The sequence below is a fragment of the Argopecten irradians genome, chromosome 2, assembly GCF_041381155.1.
Source record: "Argopecten irradians isolate NY chromosome 2, Ai_NY, whole genome shotgun sequence".
NCBI lineage: Eukaryota > Metazoa > Mollusca > Bivalvia > Pectinida > Pectinidae > Argopecten > Argopecten irradians.
Genome location: NC_091135.1, coordinates 10,566,882 through 10,584,711, shown reverse-complemented (window position 1 = coordinate 10,584,711; position 17,830 = coordinate 10,566,882). Strand labels below are relative to the sequence as shown.

General features: G+C 36.8%; 1 protein-coding gene across 1 annotated transcript; it reads left to right on the top strand.

Annotated features, from left to right (window-relative positions):
• Window positions 1–198: 198 nt before the first annotated feature.
• LOC138314419 (corepressor interacting with RBPJ 1-like) lies at window positions 199–17,379 on the top strand. Its single transcript, XM_069254740.1, has 10 exons — window positions 199–366; window positions 624–718; window positions 1,347–1,425; window positions 2,944–3,008; window positions 3,757–3,908; window positions 5,241–5,344; window positions 6,064–6,149; window positions 7,284–7,381; window positions 7,756–7,824; window positions 15,562–17,379. Exons 1-10 carry the CDS (start codon window positions 295–297, stop codon window positions 16,284–16,286), a joined length of 1,545 nt encoding a protein of 514 aa, XP_069110841.1. The 5' UTR covers window positions 199–294; the 3' UTR covers window positions 16,287–17,379.
• Window positions 17,380–17,830: the final 451 nt, after the last annotated feature.

Genomic DNA, 17,830 nt, shown 5'->3' with positions numbered 1-17,830 from the left:
CTATTAATAACACTACTTTCGTTTCCGATACTCCATCCTAAAGTATTCAAATTATTGATAAAATGAAGAATAAGTTCTTAAATTTTCTATTTTTCTAAGTTCTTATATGTTCTAATTTTTTTTAAATTTTATTTTTGCATTTCATCAAAAAAAGTTTCTCAATATCTTTTATACCGGAAGTACAGTACTCGTATGACCGATGCAACTTCCTGTTTACCAACGACTGAAAAGCGTTCAGGTCGTCAGTGGATTAAGTCAACTTTAGACCTATTTCTGATCAACTAAAACATCAAAATGGGGAAGGGATTCAATAATTATATGACCAAAAAGTTCTTCCATCCTGCCAGCAAGGAAAATATAAAGCGGGTAAGATTAATAGAACGTTTGACGCAAATCCAATGTATCCTTATGAGTGAAAGATAATGTCACTGAATACAGGTGAATATGAAATAATAAATATACAGTGAAGGTCTAGTAACGTAAACAGTAATGCTTCTATCTCGCAAAATTGATAAAATCGATATATTTTAGCTCAGATGAGTTTAAGCTACAGTGTTAATCTTATTATAATAAAAACATTATATATAATACATATGATATATATATGTGTGTGTATTTTAAAGGTATGGATGGCAGAGCAGAAAACTCAATTTGATAAGAAAAAACAAGAGGATTTATTAGCACAGTATCAGAAAGAACAAGATATGTACAGAAATAGGTATGTTTGTATGCATGCATTTAAAAAAATGCCTCTTTTTGAAAGACATGATAGGGCGCAGCTGGGTACAAAGTGAGAAACACTACTAGGGTAATATAACACATACATGAAAATATAAGAAAACCCTTATCTTCAACATTCAAGCCTGACAAGTAAAGTTATCGAAAGTTATATTGGATTGGATTTCAATTCCATTCGTATAAAACAGGTTTTTGTACTATCCAAGTTTGTATTAAGTGGGCTGGACTGTAGCTACAAATTAGTTTCAAAACTGATTTTATTTTCTAACTATTATCGAGATAAGGTCACCAATCACTATGTGCAAGAATATATATATGTCATGAATATATGTATTTTAATCTATATTGTATTATTAATCATGTCTATATACCTGGTAGTGGTAACATGAAGAAACAAGCTATGTATATGAAATGATGAAGTTTAGTTTACTCTTTAGAGTTAGATTTTTTTATATCTAATTCTAATGATAAAATAAAATGGACATATATATACTGTAAGCATTTTGTGTTGTGTACAGTAGAGAATTATAGACGATAGGTATAATGCAGTACAATGTGCTAACATATAAATCTATTACAATTATAACAATTTCTCTTGTTATTCCTAGGGCACTGCTTGGAGACGAAAAAGCCAAACTTGGATTGAGTTTTATGTATGATGCTCCACCGGGAATGAAGAAGAAAGAGGTATCTTAGGTCATTCTGATATAAGGTCATGCTAGTGACTATAACTGAATTGTTTGTACAATTTTGTTTTGTTATGATACATATATTTTGACAACAATTTAGTAATTTGTTATGATAATGTGATGTAAGAGTTGGCCCAAACAGAAGTACACATATAAATTGTCTTATTGACAGGACAATGTGTTACTGCAGTGCCAGCCAATTGCAACCACGCAGCTGAATAAGGATGATGAATATTGTTTCATTGTAATAGCTCTGTAGTTACCAGTGTAATGGTTGGTGCCCTACACCTTGCTTGGGGATAAATTACAAAATATAATTTGTAAATCTTTCAAATTAAAAACTTATTACTTGATAACAATATAATATTCAAGTTGTGCATGTCTGAATCATATACAGTGGAACCTCCCGAAACCGATCATGGTCGGTGCACATAATTTCGGCCGGTTTAGAGAGGGTTCGGTTTGGAGAAGTGAACCGAATACCGATCATTACGATCCGGATTTAATCGATCGGAAGTCGTTTTTTACACTAGTGTACCGCATGTATGCCTAGTGTTCGTTAAAAACCGACCGATATTGATTGTTAATGTGAATGTTATCACAAAAGAGAGAATCATACGTTTAAAAGGAATGGATTACAACAATCTTGATTTTGTTACCGTTTTATAAACGTAGTTTAGTTAGTTAGTTGCGTGAATGTTCTTGTGGATGTTCTCGTCTGCACTAACCTACATACGGCCGATCGCTTCCGGTTACGTCAAGAATCAAATTAAATGGTCTAATTACACGATGATCAGTCGATGCCGGTCATTATATGACATAGTCATTTTCTAAAAACAATTACATGGCTTCGGCTTCTTCATACAGATAATTTACGACATATGTAAATAAAAAAAACCCGTGTGATTTGAATACGAAACTATCTCTTTATTACTAGCTCTGCTTGTTTTCATACAGTAAACAAACCGCGTGCACGTGGTAGACTTTTGTTAAATATCTAAACAATAGACATGATTAAATAATTTCACCACTATCTCGGGTATAATTACCGTGTACCTATAGCCTTCACATCTGTATACATGCCCCAGGACATGGCATGCGACAACTATGGTACAGGTACGTGTGTATTTCACGGTCGGTTGATCAGACCTCAATGCAATCTATCGGTGTCGCTCAGGTAAGGCCGGTTTTCAGAAGTGTATTTTAGTTACATTTGACTATTCCGATCTCAAAATCGGTCCGGTATTCGGAATTGGGAGGGATCGGTTTTGGGAAGTTTTATATACTATTAATAAAGAGGAATTCATTCCGTACATGACATCCATGTTCGGTTTCTAGAGGTGATCGGTTTGGAGAAGGTTCGGTTTCGGGAGGTTCCACTGTATGTAGATGTGTATATAGAATCAAAAATAAACAGAATAATTGTGACATCAGTAAGTAAGTCTGTGATTTACTTAATTGTGATATTGAGCAGTTGAAACATTATTACTAACAATGATAACTGTCTAATTTGTAGGAAGAAGGAGGAGAGGCAGAGGTGAAGTTTGACTGGCAGAGAAAGTACAATGCACCAAGAGAACAGTAAGATTTTAAATTCATAATATCATCATACCCCTAATAGTGCCAAGGTGTCTGAAAACCAGCTTCAAAAAGGGCATGAATTAGCTGCAATATTGTAGCTCAAAAGACTTTTAGACAGAAAATGGTGTCGTCTTTAGAGCTACAATTGATGCCTATTGCTGCTAATGGAGCAAAGTAATGATAATGCAAACCATTATAAAACGTTTCTTTGTTTAAAATCATACTTGTTTGATATCACTTACCTACTAGGCAATTAAACACTGAACCACATGAAATATCAAATTCTCATCGAGGCATTATTTTTTTACATAATACATTTGAGCGTCTTTATGAAAGGAATTTATACGGCAAGTCCACAAATTGTGAATTTGATGTCGTGTGAGGTCGTGTGAGCGGTACTGTAGATATTAAGAATGGTATTTATGTTTGTTTTAGACAAAAATAATATGTAAATGCATGTATACGCATAAAATAATTGGAAACCTACAAAAAAGTATAGACAACTGTGCCTGAGTGATTTTCTGAGGCAGTGCTCCACTACGACACATAGGGACCAATTCGTACCCGGGTGAAAAGTATAAGTAGGCCGGGTATGTATATTCGTTCTAGACTTGAATTAGAAATACAACTTGTCGATAAACTTCAGTATATATGTACTATCAGATAAAATTCATTTTAAAATACATGTTCTGTTCCTACAACACTTAACCTGTAACTAAGACATGTGTAAACAATTTATAACTCCCAGGTATGCTAAGGATGATGAAATGATCCGTGATCAGCCGTTTGGTGTGGAGGTGAGGAACGTGCGATGTATAAAGTGTCGTAAGTGGGGCCACGTCAACACCGATAAGATCTGTCCACTGTTTGGTAAAGACCTCACCGCTGAACCAGAACAACGTAAGTTTACTGCTACAATGAGATTTTTGGTTCCACATGATTTGGCTTTTTGGTAAGATTCTGTCAGAAAATAAAAATAAACAATACACAGTGGAACATATACAGTTTCGGATGCCAATGATATCCATATCTCTAGTTGGCTTCACATTTTAGATTTCCTTTTTACTGCTAACATCAATATTTCAAAAAGAATATAAAAAGAAATCACAGCTTCAATTATATTGTCTTGTTTTAAATAGCTATGTTTTACTAATTAATTTTCACTATAAACATCAAGCTATTTGAGATGAAATGCATGGAAAGTTGTGATTGACATGGATAAGTGTACAAAAAAAAAAGCAATCTGATCAAAATACATCTCCTTATAACCACTCCGTTCAATAGAGGATCTGACAACATCCCATAAGAGGTCATGTTCGGATGACCTATATACCACGTGTACTCCAGATCAAATACATTTGCTACACATTGCTTCGTCAATTGATAACACCATTTCGTCCCAGTATACATAAACAATTTGCTTTGTTATGCTCTTTGGGCAAGATGACTATATACACGGAACTATTTCGTCCCCTGAAATTCACTGTCAAAATTTTGCAAGCAGCAATTTGAATGGCCATTACCAAGCTTAAGGTCACCTGGACATGATCCCTTATAGGATTTTCTCAGATCCTCTTATCCAACGTAGTGATAATAAGAATCTGTATTTTAATCAGATTGAATATGAAGATGATAGTTTCTGCCATGTGGTTATGTCAACTTCTGTGTTTACAATGAAAACCTGTGTAATTTGCACACTTTTTGTGCAAAAATAAGATTTGAAGTTGGGGGTGCTTAAATTACATTAAAAGAGTAGGTTTAAAAATTTTACGGAGAAAAAATCTGTCCATTCTGAGGGGCTGACAATCTATGATTGTTGAGGTTCTGCTTTGTTTATGGTTGCCTTTATATGATAAAAGGTATTGATGATTGTAAAAACAACGCCTCGCCTAATAAAATGGATTATCTAAGGCTAAATAACGTGTTAAGGTAGTTGAATGGAAGCCCATACTGTACAAAGTATGGGATTCATACTGTACAAAGTATGCGATTCATACTGTACAAAGTATGTGATTCATACTGTACAAAGTATGTGATTCATACTGTACAAAGTATGCGATTCATACTGTACAAAGTATGCGATTTATAAGTTGTAAGTTCATCACACTGCATATATTTAATAATGTAATACAATCACATAAAACTTATTTACAACAACATTTGAAATACACTACGATTTTAATAGAATCAGATTTTATTAATAATGACCAAAAATTACTTATGAATTTCCAGCTGAAAACAGTGCCTCGTCATTGTTGGAGAGTATGCAGGAGGATGGGTTTGCACTGAAGCAGAGCATCCTGGGAAGAAAGTCAGATCCTCGAGCTACAAATGAGGTAATAAGTCTTTTACAGGTACCAAAACATCTGCATGATAGTAAAATCACATGTCAGTACTTTTCGTTAAACCAAATATGGTATATAAAATCTTAAAGATGCTCCATTACCGATAGCATAAACGATACCCATCATTTGAACAACCACTGGTGTTTAATCGTGTATATATGTGTCTAATTAACTCAAAATATAATATACCTGTAAGATAATTTATTTTGCTTTGAGTGCATGCACAATCAGTACTTCATTCTATAGATACAGGACATAGTACCTTGGGATTTTTTCAGGACACATTTAATTATTTTTAATATTTTTGTCTTGAAATAAAATTAGAAAATCAAACTTTTCAGTGGTGGTAATGGTGTAAATTAAGTAACTTTTGTAAATGAAGAAAAATGCTAATTTGTCTGCTCCTGGTTTTGATAGACTAAAAAAATACCAATCGTTGGCGGTGGAGCATCTTTAAACATTATTACTTTGTGTGCATTGTAGATTTTCAAAGAGGAGGGAAATAACTATATACTAGGAATATATATAGTTAACACTGGGGTGTCAGGTACACATAGTAGGTAAATGTGATCTACATTTTACTTATGACTAAATATAGCAAGAAAATATTCACTGAATGACATTCTTTATATATGCTAACAAAGATAAAGCATCTTCATTTGTTTGATATGTTGTTAAATGATTTCCTAACAAGCTATTTTTTTTTTTAGCAAATAATCGACAGTGAGGATGAAGAGGATCCTGAAGTTCAGTTTTTAAAGTCACTGACACCAAAACAGAAGAAAAAACTGTTGAAGTAAGTTATTTGAAAATTAAGATTTGGTTTGATTATTTGAACATCCCATTATAACAGCCCAGGTCATGTCAAGGAAGAGCCCGGTTTGTTGTTGAAGGAAGGTCAAAGTCAGATGTTTGATGTGTAGTTGCCAGGTACTAGTAATGATAATTGTTACTGAAATATCAAAATATTAAAAATAAGATTGACAAAGTATATGTTTGTTTTTTAGTGGGAGTGTACTCTCGCACTATATTTTTCCTTGTCAGGTGTAAAGTTTGTGTACATCTGCTATGCACAGATTCCAACTGCGCACGTGATACTGGAAGTCAGTGTCTTATACCATTTAATAGATTTCGTGGTGATTTTGTGACACCAATCTTTCAAAAGCATATACTAAGATATACCTTTCAGCGATGTTCTACTATAAATTAACAACAGTGACATTACACAGTGCTACACACATTCGATTTGGGTAAACTTCAAGCGACACATCATACAAACTCTTGCATCGGTCACGATATTCTAAGCATCTGATAGACTTTGGAAACTTCCGTAACAATACTATGCAAATCAAGTTTATATAGTCAATAAAAGAAAGTTAAGAAACAGAAAATTTTTAGTACCGCCCAAAGACATTTACAGCGTTATTTAGCAGATTATATTTAATTTATTTCACATCATCCTAGGTCCTAGGTGTATGTTGCACTATCGCTTACTATAAACCCTGTGACCACAAACCGCATTTGCTGCAGTTATAATAAATATTTATAAAATTACACAGCCTTGTGTAAGAGAAAAAGAATAAAAAACATTATATATCAGTCTGGGAGTCTGAGCTCTAGATCTGATGTACCTTAGAATGGCGTTCAAGCAAGTTCAAATAATTTCACATTTAAAGTTCTTGACAATGTGAAGTAAAGGAAAGTATTTATTATAATACATCAAGGACATAAACCATCTCCTTGCAATAGTCCCAAGGGTAATGAGCAAAAGTGCTATGTACGCCTGTTGGCGAGGATGATTTTAAACTAGAAATTAAAGTTAGGAAGTAGTTAGCAAGCACTAAATTAATGTCTAACAGATATATTTCTAGTTTCAATTCTACCTTAGATTTATAATATAACTGTGATTTTTTTTTTTCAAATTCTACAGGAGACTGAACAAATTGCAGAGTAAAGGGAAACACAAGTCAAGTAAGAATTCCAAAAAGAAAAAGAAACACAAGAAAATGTCAGCTTCATCAGATTCAGGTAAATATAAAAGATTTGGCTTTAACTTCAGAACAATACTAGACATTGGCATAAAACCATGTTATCATTATCCTTGAAGCTTTTGATTTGGGTCTGTGCACAGTAGTCGAGTGATTATGTGCTAGATATTCTACCCCAAGCCCTCAAAGTCTGGTAAGGGAGATGGTTTTGAGGTTAATGTTTGACATTTTATTGCTTCCACTTCCAAGTTGAAGACCTATGGCACAGGAGATATTTACCTGTAGATAGCTGATTTTTGAACGGGAACTCCAGCCTTCATCAGCATCCAAAACCTGTGCTGCATAGTGCTAGCTTTTCTCAAAGCAAGTGTTGATATTAACAGTATTGTTAGAACATGTTTTTGTTTCTTTTAGATGATGGCTCCAAAAAACGGAAACATCGGAAAGAGGTTCAGCCTGAAAGTTCAAGCAGTGACAGTTCAGGTGAGAATTACCTTATTTCATCATTTAACATGGCAGATCATAGTGACAAAAAATGTGGTAAGCAAATATTTTTTACCGGGTAGCTTTAGATGTTTCAACACTCCAAAGGTTGTTATGCATATTTCCTTGTCAATTATATATTTTTCAAACTCTTCCTTAACTAAGTAATAGATCTAATGACCATAATGCCCACTTCTATATATCATGGTATCATATTTATTGTTATTAATGCCCAAGATGACACAGAAATTATCCAAGAGGCAGCTTATATTATAGATGTCAAATTCTGGACAAAATTTTTGAAATAAATATTTATATGATTAATAAGTACTATTATGTTATATGTAACTAGATCATATCATAGTTCTTGTGATTATATTCAGTAATCTTTGAGACTAAGTTTGATTTTAATATAATACCGAATAAAGTTGTTGCACTGTACTGAAAGGTGGTATACTGTACTGAAAGGTGGTACACTCTACTGAAAGGTGGTATACTGTACTGAAAGGTGGTATACTGTACTGAAAGGTGGTATACTGTACTGAAAGGTGGTATACTGTACTGAAAGGTGGTATACTGTACTGAAAGGTGGTATACTGTACTGAGGTGGTACACTGTACTGAAAGGTGGTATACTGTACTGAAGGTGGTACACTGTACTGAAGGGTGGTATACTGTACTGAAAGGTGGTATACTGTACTGAAAGGTAGGTATACATGTGGTATACTGTACTGAAAGGTGGTATACTGTACTGAAAGGTGGTATACTGTACTGAAAGGTGGTATACTGTACTGAAAGGTGGTATACTGTACTGAAAGGTGGTATACTGTACTGAAAGGTGGTATACTGTACTGAAAGGTGGTATACTGTACTGAAAGGTGGTACTTACTGTACTGGAAGGTGGTATACTGTACTGAAAGGTGGTATACTGTACTGAAAGGTGGTATACTGTACTGAAAGGTGGTATACTGTACTGAAAGGTATACTGTACTGAAAGGTGGTATACTGTACTGAAAGGTGGTATACTGTACTGAAAGGTGGTATACTGTACTGAAAGGTGGTATACTGTACTGAAAGGTGGTATACTGTACTGAAAGGTGGTAGGTATACTGTACTGAAAGGTGGTATACTGTACTGAAAGGTGGTATACTGTACTGAAAGGTGGTATACTGTACTGAAAGGTGGTATACTGTACTGAAGGTGGTATATACTGTACTGTGGTGGTATACTGTACTGAAAGGTGGTATACTGTACTGAAAGGTGGTATACTGTACTGAAAGGTGGTATACTGTACTGAAAGGTGGTATACTGTACTGAAAGGTGGTATACTGTACTGAAAGGTGGTATACTGTACTGAAAGGTGGTATACTGTACTGAAAGGTGGTATACTGTACTGAAAGGTGGTATACTGTACTGAAAGGTGGTATACTGTACTGAAAGGTGGTATACTGTACTGAAAGGTGGTACATGTATACTGTACTGAAAGGTGGTATACTGTACTGAAAGGTGGTATACTGTACTGAAAGGTGGTATACTGTACTGAAAGGTGGTATACTGTACTGAAAGGTGGTATACTGTACTGAAAGGTGGTATACTGTACTGAAAGGTGGTACACTGTACTGAAACATGGTACATGTATACTGTACTGAAAGGTGGTATACTGTACTGAAAGGTGGTATACTGTACTGAAAGGTGGTATACTGTACTGAAAGGTGGTATACTGTACTGAAAGGTGGTATACTGTACTGAAAGGTGGTATACTGTACTGAAAGGTGGTATACTGTACTGAAAGGTGGTATACTGTACTGAAAGGTGGTATACTGTACTGAAAGGTGGTATACTGTACTGAAAGGTGGTATACTGTACTGAAAGGTGGTATACTGTACTGAAAGGTGGTATACTGTACTGAAAGGTGGTATACTGTACTGAAAGGTGGTATACTGTACTGAAAGGTGGTATACTGTACTGAAAGGTGGTATACTGTACTGAAAGGTGGTATACTGTACTGAAAGGTGGTATACTGTACTGAAAGGTGGTATACTGTACTGAAAGGTGGTACACTGTACTGAAAGGTACATGTATACTGTACTGAAAGGTGGTATACTGTACTGAAAGGTGGTATACTGTACTGAAAGGTGGTATACTGTACTGAAAGGTGGTACACTGTACTGAAAGGTGGTATACTGTACTGAAAGGTGGTATACTGTACTGAAAGGTGGTATACTGTACTGAAAGGTGGTACACTGTACTGAAAGGTGGTATACTGTACTGAAAGGTGGTATACTGTACTGAAAGGTGGTACACTGTACTGAAAGGTGGTACACTGTACTGAAAGGTGGTATACTGTACTGAAAGGTGGTACACTGTACTGAAAGGTGGTATACTGTACTGAAAGGTGGTACACTGTACTGAAAGGTGGTATGTTGTATACTGTACTGAAAGGTGGTACACTGTACTGAAAGGTGGTATACTGTACTGAAAGGTGGTATACTGTACTGAAAGGTGGTATACTGTACTGAAAGGTGGTATACTGTACTGAAAGGTGGTATACTGTACTGAAAGGTGGTACACTGTACTGAAAGGTGGTATACTGTACTGAAAGGTGGTATACTGTACTGAAGGTGGTACACTGTACTGAAAGGTGGTATACTGTACTGAAAGGTGGTATACTGTACTGAAAGGTGGTATACTGTACTGAAAGGTGGTATACTGTACTGAAAGGTGGTATACTGTACTGAAAGGTGGTATACTGTACTGAAAGGTGGTATACTGTACTGAAACATGGTATACTGTACTGAAAGGTGGTATACTGTACTGAAAGGTGGTATACTGTACTGAAAGGTGGTATACTGTACTGAAAGGTGGTATACTGTACTGAAAGGTGGTATACTGTACTGAAAGGTGGTACGGTGTACTGTACTGAAAGGTGGTATACTGTACTGAAAGGTGGTATACTGTACTGAAAGGTGGTATACTGTAATTCTGTACTGAAAGGTGGTATACTGTACTGAAAGGTGGTATACTGTACTGAAAGGTGGTACACTGTACTGAAAGGTGGTATACTGTACTGAAAGGTGGTATACTGTACTGAAAGGTGGTATACTGTACTGAAAGGTGGTATACTGTACTGAAAGGTGGTATACTGTACTGAAAGGTGGTATACTGTACTGAAAGGTGGTATACTGTACTGAAAGGTGGTACACTGTACTGAAAGGTGGTATACTGTACTGAAAGGTGGTATACTGTACTGAAAGGTGGTATACTGTACTGAAAGGTGGTATACTGTACTGAAAGGTGGTATACTGTACTGAAAGGTGGTATACTGTACTGAAAGGTGGTATACTGTACTGAAAGGTGGTATACTGTACTGAAAGGTGGTATACTGTACTGAAAGGTGGTATACTGTACTGAAAGGTGGTATACTGTACTGTACTGAAGGTGGTATACTGTACTGAAAGGTGGTATACTGTACTGAAAGGTGGTATACTGTACTGAAAGGTGGTATACTGTACTGAAAGGTGGTATACTGTACTGAAAGGTGGTATACTGTACTGAAAGGTGGTATACTGTACTGAAAGGTGGTATACTGTACTGAAAGGTGGTACACTGTACTGAAAGGTGGTACACTGTACTGAAAGGTGGTATACTGTACTGAAAGGTGGTATACTGTACTGAAAGGTGGTATACTGTACTGAAAGGTGGTATACTGTACTGAAAGGTGGTATACTGTACTGAAAGGTGGTACACTGTACTGAAAGGTGGTATACTGTACTGAAAGGTGGTATACTGTACTGAAAGGTGGTAACTGTACTGAAAGGTGGTATACTGTACTGAAAGGTGGTAACTGTACTGAAAGGTGGTATACTGTACTGAAAGGTGGTATACTGTACTGAAAGGTGGTATACTGTACTGAAGGTGGTACACTGTACTGAAAGGTGGTATACTGTACTGAAAGGTGGTATACTGTACTGAAAGGTGGTATACTGTACTGAAAGGTGGTATACTGTACTGAAAGGTGGTATACTGTACTGAAAGGTGGTATACTGTACTGACTGGTAACTGTACTGAAAGTGGTATACTGTACTGAAAGGTGGTATACTGTACTGAAAGGTGGTATACTGTACTGAAAGGTGGTATACTGTACTGAAAGGTGGTACTGTACTGAAAGGTGGTATACTGTACTGAAAGGTGGTATACTGTACTGAAAGGTGGTATACTGTACTGAAAGGTGGTATACTGTACTGAAAGGTGGTATACTGTACTGAAAGGTGGTAACTGTACTGAAAGGTGGTATACTGTATGAAAGGTGTATACTGTACTGAAAGGTGGTATACTGTACTGAAAGGTGGTAACTGTACTGAAAGTGGTATACTTACTGAAAGGTGGTATACTGTACTGAAAGGTGGTATACTGTACTGAAAGGTGGTATACTGTACTGAAAGGTGGTATACTGTACTGAAAGGTGGTATACTGTACTGAAAGGTGGTATACTGTACTGAGGTGGTAACTGTACTGAAAGGTGGTATACTGTACTGAAAGGTGGTATACTGTACTGAAAGGTGGTATACTGTACTGAAAGGTGGTATACTGTACTGAAAGGTGGTATACTGTACTGAAAGGTGGTATACTGTACTGAAAGGTGGTATACTGTACTGAAAGGTGGTACACTGTACTGAAAGGTGGTATACTGTACTGAAAGGTGGTATACTGTACTGAAAGGTGGTATACTGTACTGAAAGGTGGTATACTGTACTGAAAGGTGGTATACTGTACTGAAAGGTGGTATACTGTACTGAAAGGTGGTATACTGTACTGAAAGGTGGTACACTGTACTGAAAGGTGGTATACTGTACTGAAAGGTGGTATACTGTACTGAAAGGTGGTATACTGTACTGAAAGGTGGTATACTGTACTGAAAGGTGGTATACTGTACTGAAAGGTGGTATACTGTACTGAAAGGTGGTATACTGTACTGAAAGGTGGTATACTGTACTGAAAGGTGGTATACTGTACTGAAAGGTGGTATACTGTACTGAAACATGGTACATGTATACTGTACTGAAAGGTGGTATACTGTACTGAAAGGTGGTATACTGTACTGAAAGGTGGTATACTGTACTGAAAGGTGGTATACTGTACTGAAAGGTGGTATACTGTACTGAAAGGTGGTATACTGTACTGAAAGGTGGTATACTGTACTGAAAGGTGGTATACTGTACTGAAAGGTGGTATACTGTACTGAAAGGTGGTACACTGTACTGAAAGGTGGTATACTGTACTGAAAGGTGGTATACTGTACTGAGGTGGTACACTGTACTGAAAGGTGGTATACTGTACTGAAAGGTGGTATACTGTACTGAAAGGTGGTATACTGTACTGAAAGGTGGTATACTGTACTGAAAGGTGGTATACTGTACTGAAGGTGGTATACTGTACTGAAAGGTGGTATACTGTACTGAAAGGTGGTACACTGTACTGAAAGGTGGTATACTGTACTGAAGGTGGTATACTGTACTGAAAGGTGGTATACTGTACTGAAAGGTGGTATACTGTACTGAAAGGTGGTTATACTGTACTGTACTGAAAGGTGGTATACTGTACTGAAAGGTGGTATACTGTACTGAAAGGTGGTATACTGTACTGAAAGGTGGTATACTGTACTGAAAGGTGGTATACTGTACTGAGGTGGTACTGTACTGAAAGGTGGTATACTGTACTGAAAGGTGGTATACTGTACTGAAAGGTGGTATACTGTACTGAAAGGTGGTATACTGTACTGAAAGGTGGTATACTGTACTGAAAGGTGGTATACTGTACTGAAAGGTGGTATACTGTACTGAAAGGTGGTATACTGTACTGAAAGGTGGTATACTGTACTGAAAGGTGGTATACTGTACTGAAAGGTGGTATACTGTACTGAAAGGTGGTATACTGTACTGAAAGGTGGTATACTGTACTGAAAGGTGGTATACTGTACTGAAAGGTGGTATACTGTACTGAAAGGTGGTATACTGTACTGAAAGGTGGTATACTGTACTGAAAGGTGGTATACTGTACTGAAAGGTGGTATACTGTACTGAAAGGTGGTATACTGTACTGAAAGGTGGTATACTGTACTGAAAGGTGGTATACTGTACTGAAAGGTGGTATACTGTACTGAAAGGTGGTATACTGTACTGAAAGGTGGTATACTGTACTGAAAGGTGGTATACTGTACTGAAAGGTGGTATATACTGTACTGAAAGGTGGTATACTGTACTGAAAGGTGGTATACTGTACTGAAAGGTGGTATACTGTACTGAAAGGTGGTATACTGTACTGAAAGGTGGTATACTGTACTGAAAGGTGGTATACTGTACTGAAAGGTGGTATACTGTACTGAAAGGTGGTATACTGTACTGAAAGGTGGTATACTGTACTGAAAGGTGGTATACTGTACTGAAAGGTGGTATACTGGGTATACTGTACGAATGGTAACGTATGAAAGTGGTATACTGTACTGAAGGTGGATACTGTACTGAAAGGTGGTATACTGTACTGAAATGGTGGTACTGTACTGAAATGGTACACTGTACTGACTGAAGGTGGTACTGTACTGAGGTGGTATACTGTACTGAAAGGTGGTATACTGTACTGAAAGGTGGTATACTGTACTGAAAGGTGGTATACTGTACTGAAAGGTGGTATACTGTACTGAAAGGTGGTATACTGTACTGAAAGGTGGTATACTGTACTGAAAGGTGGTATACTGTACTGAAAGGTGGTATACTGTACTGAAAGGTGGTATACTGTACTGAAGGTGGTATACTGTACTGAAAGGTGGTAACTGTACTGAGGTGGTATACTGTACTGAAAGGTGGTATACTGTACTGAAAGGTGGTATACTGTACTGAAAGGTGGTATACTGTACTGAAAGGTGGTATACTGTACTGAATGGTGGTATACTGTACTGAAAGGTGGTACACTGTACTGAGGTGGTACACTGTACTGAAAGGTGGTACACTGTACTGAAAGGTGGTACACTGTACTGAAGGTGGTATACACTGTACTGAAAGGTGGTATACTGTACTGAATGGTGGTATACTGTACTGAAAGGTGGTATACTGTACTGAAAGGTGGTATACTGTACTGAAAGGTGGTATACTGTACTGAAGGTGGTACACTGTACTGAGGTGGTACACTGTACTGAGGTGGTACACTGTTCTGAAAGGTGGCATACTGTACTGAGTGGTACACTGTACTGAGGTGGTACACTGTACTGAGGTGGTACACTGTTCTGAAAGGTGGCATACTGTACTGGAGGGTGGTATACTGTACTGAGGTGGTACACTGTACTGAAGGGTGGTATACTGTACTGAGGTGGTACACTGTACTGAAGGGTGGTATACTGTACTGAGGTGGTACACTGTACTGAAGGGTGGTATACTGTACTGAAAGATGGTATACTGTACTGAAGGTGGTATACTGTACTGAAAGGTGGTATACTGTACTGAAAGGTGGCGCACTGTACTGAAAGGTTGTTACACATATTACACATGACAAGGATTATGATTATTGTCACAATGTATCATCCTTTATTTCCATACTGACATGCCCTACATCAGACACAATACTAATTTTGGCACCCTCGGTGCTAAATAAGGCCAATATATGGTGGAGAGTTTCATGTTTATGGATATGTATGCATTATGCTCATGTTTGTACATTATAATAATCTGGCTATGTTGATGATTTTCAGACTCAGAACCTGTAAGAAAGAGGCCAAGAGAACGCAGCAGAGAGAGAGTACACCAAAAGAGAATGGACACAGACTCTGACGACAGCCCACACAGAATGAAGAAACACAGGAACGACCGATCACATCAACGTGAAACTCGTCATAGGGGCAGAGGCAGTTCTTCTGAATCAGATGAAGTTCCTAGGGGAAGAAAGGGTAGACCTGGTGAAAGTAAAAATCACAGAAAACATCGAGACAGTAGCTCTGGTGAGGAGGACAGACCTCGTATCAAAATAGAACCACCAAGTCGAAGAAATCAACACGATTCCAGTGATGAGGGCGAGTCTAGATCTAGAAAATTAAATTACAACAAGAAACATGTATATGATATGGGTAGGGAAAGAGACTCAAAACATAATCAAGGTCAGATCCGGGATAGAGATGATCGTGGCAGAAAGGCAAGTTATTCTCCTCGCAGACGTAGGTCAAGGTCACAGGAGAAAGGTTGTAGGTCAAGGTCAAATGACAGACGTAGGTCAAGGTCGAATGACAGACAACGGAGGTCAAGGTCAAATGACAGACGGCACAGGTCAAGGTCAAATGAAAGACGACATAGGTCAAGGTCAAATGATAGACGACATAGATCAAGATCAGGAGACAGAGGTCAGAGGTCGAGAGATGGAAAAAAAGGTCAAAGCAGACATAGGCGTGACGAGAGACGACAACAGAGTTCTGATAGTGACTAAGAACTTAAATCTGTGAGGATACTCATCTGTACAAACACATCTGTTATAAATAATTATCTAACTATGCATTATAAAATGTGGCCATGCACTGGCCTGATTTGAGAAAGAGTACATCTGTAGAGGCATAGAGATATACGGTAACCACAGGGAATAACAGCATGATATGCAATTATGGTTTTAACTTTGTTCGATTTTAGAGAAATAATTCCTGGTTACAATTCACTCAGGATAATTCTTTTACATAACCAAGAAGCAAAATATGGCATATATGTATTGTTTTACATTTCTTATGAATCATATCACATAAAATATTGAAAAATTCCACGTCATTGTTTAGTATTTTAATTGATACTGTTGTAATTACAAATCGTTGATCAATACGATTAAGCAGGTACAATATGTACGCTGTACCCATATCCGAGCTAAAGTCACGCACATTTAACAAATGAACTACATAACCACTGTGGAGGTGATAAAATGATTTTTTTAGTCCGAGACATTTCACCTAATAAGGTAAACACACTACTGTCAGGGCGATTTGAACAGTTTTAAACAGAAGTAGCATTCCTCTAAGAGCAAGGGACAGGGTTCGGCATACAAGATGTTCGACCACAATGTGTAATGGGGGCCAGCGAGCGAGTTTGAACATTTCATACGCATTTCACCACCATTGGCTATTCTGGCATATCACAGTAAAACTGACTGATCTAATTTCCATAAGAACTTGGTATTTTCCGATATATGTACAAATTTTAATGTTTTCTTAGACTGAATTGTCCCTTTAAGTCTTTGAAAACGTTAAAAAAAAAAATCAGTAATAGTGTTAAATGTCTTACCTCACATACAAATTTGAGTTAACTCTGAAAACTTCCGTGAAGTTCAGTGTATCATTACAGTAAATACGTACCATGGACCTGTCTTGGTGATGACCGAGTTCTATTTTGTCAGAGCACTTGTTTTAGGGTTAACTATCATGTATCTCATCTCCTACATGTAATAATAAATTATGTAATGTACAGTTTTGTAATTTGTCAAATTCATTTGTATTTAGAGTAAGGTTCACTATTGTCAATAAATTCAAATGTTGAAACGTTTTGCTTTGATTTATCTTCTTTCATAGTTTTCCTGTTTTCTGTGATGTTAGATCCATATCTGCTCCATCTATTAAATACAAATGGGTAAAAGATAGAACTTGGCAGCCTTCATTGAATTGATCAAATAAATTATTGTATAAGATATAGGAGTATAAAATTATACTAAATAGTATAAATGTCAAAATCCAAAATAGCTAAATGAACTACAATATTCTAGATAAGAGAAACCTAGTATATTTGAGAAATCCATCTCATTATTTTATAGCGACAACACATAACTTTTTTTTGTACACTTAGTCTAGTTATTGAAATCCAAGAAGGCAACCTGTCAGCTTTGTTGTTTACCGATAATTGGATAATTCAATGTGCACCTAGCTTGTCAGCTCGATACCAATAAAGAACTTAAAGCGCTAAATAGAAACAAATTTGGACTTGCCTTTCATAAAATTA

Excerpts from the sequence above, each read along its gene's own strand:
- LOC138314419 (XM_069254740.1), top strand. The coding sequence starts at position 295 with ATGGGGAAGGGATTCAATAATTATATGACCAAAAAGTTCTTCCATCCT. Across the intron at positions 5,345-6,063 it reads ATCCTCGAGCTACAAATGAG|CAAATAATCGACAGTGAGGA; the intron begins GTAATAAGTCTT and ends TTTTTTTTTTAG. Across the intron at positions 7,825-15,561 it reads TTCAAGCAGTGACAGTTCAG|ACTCAGAACCTGTAAGAAAG; the intron begins GTGAGAATTACC and ends GATGATTTTCAG.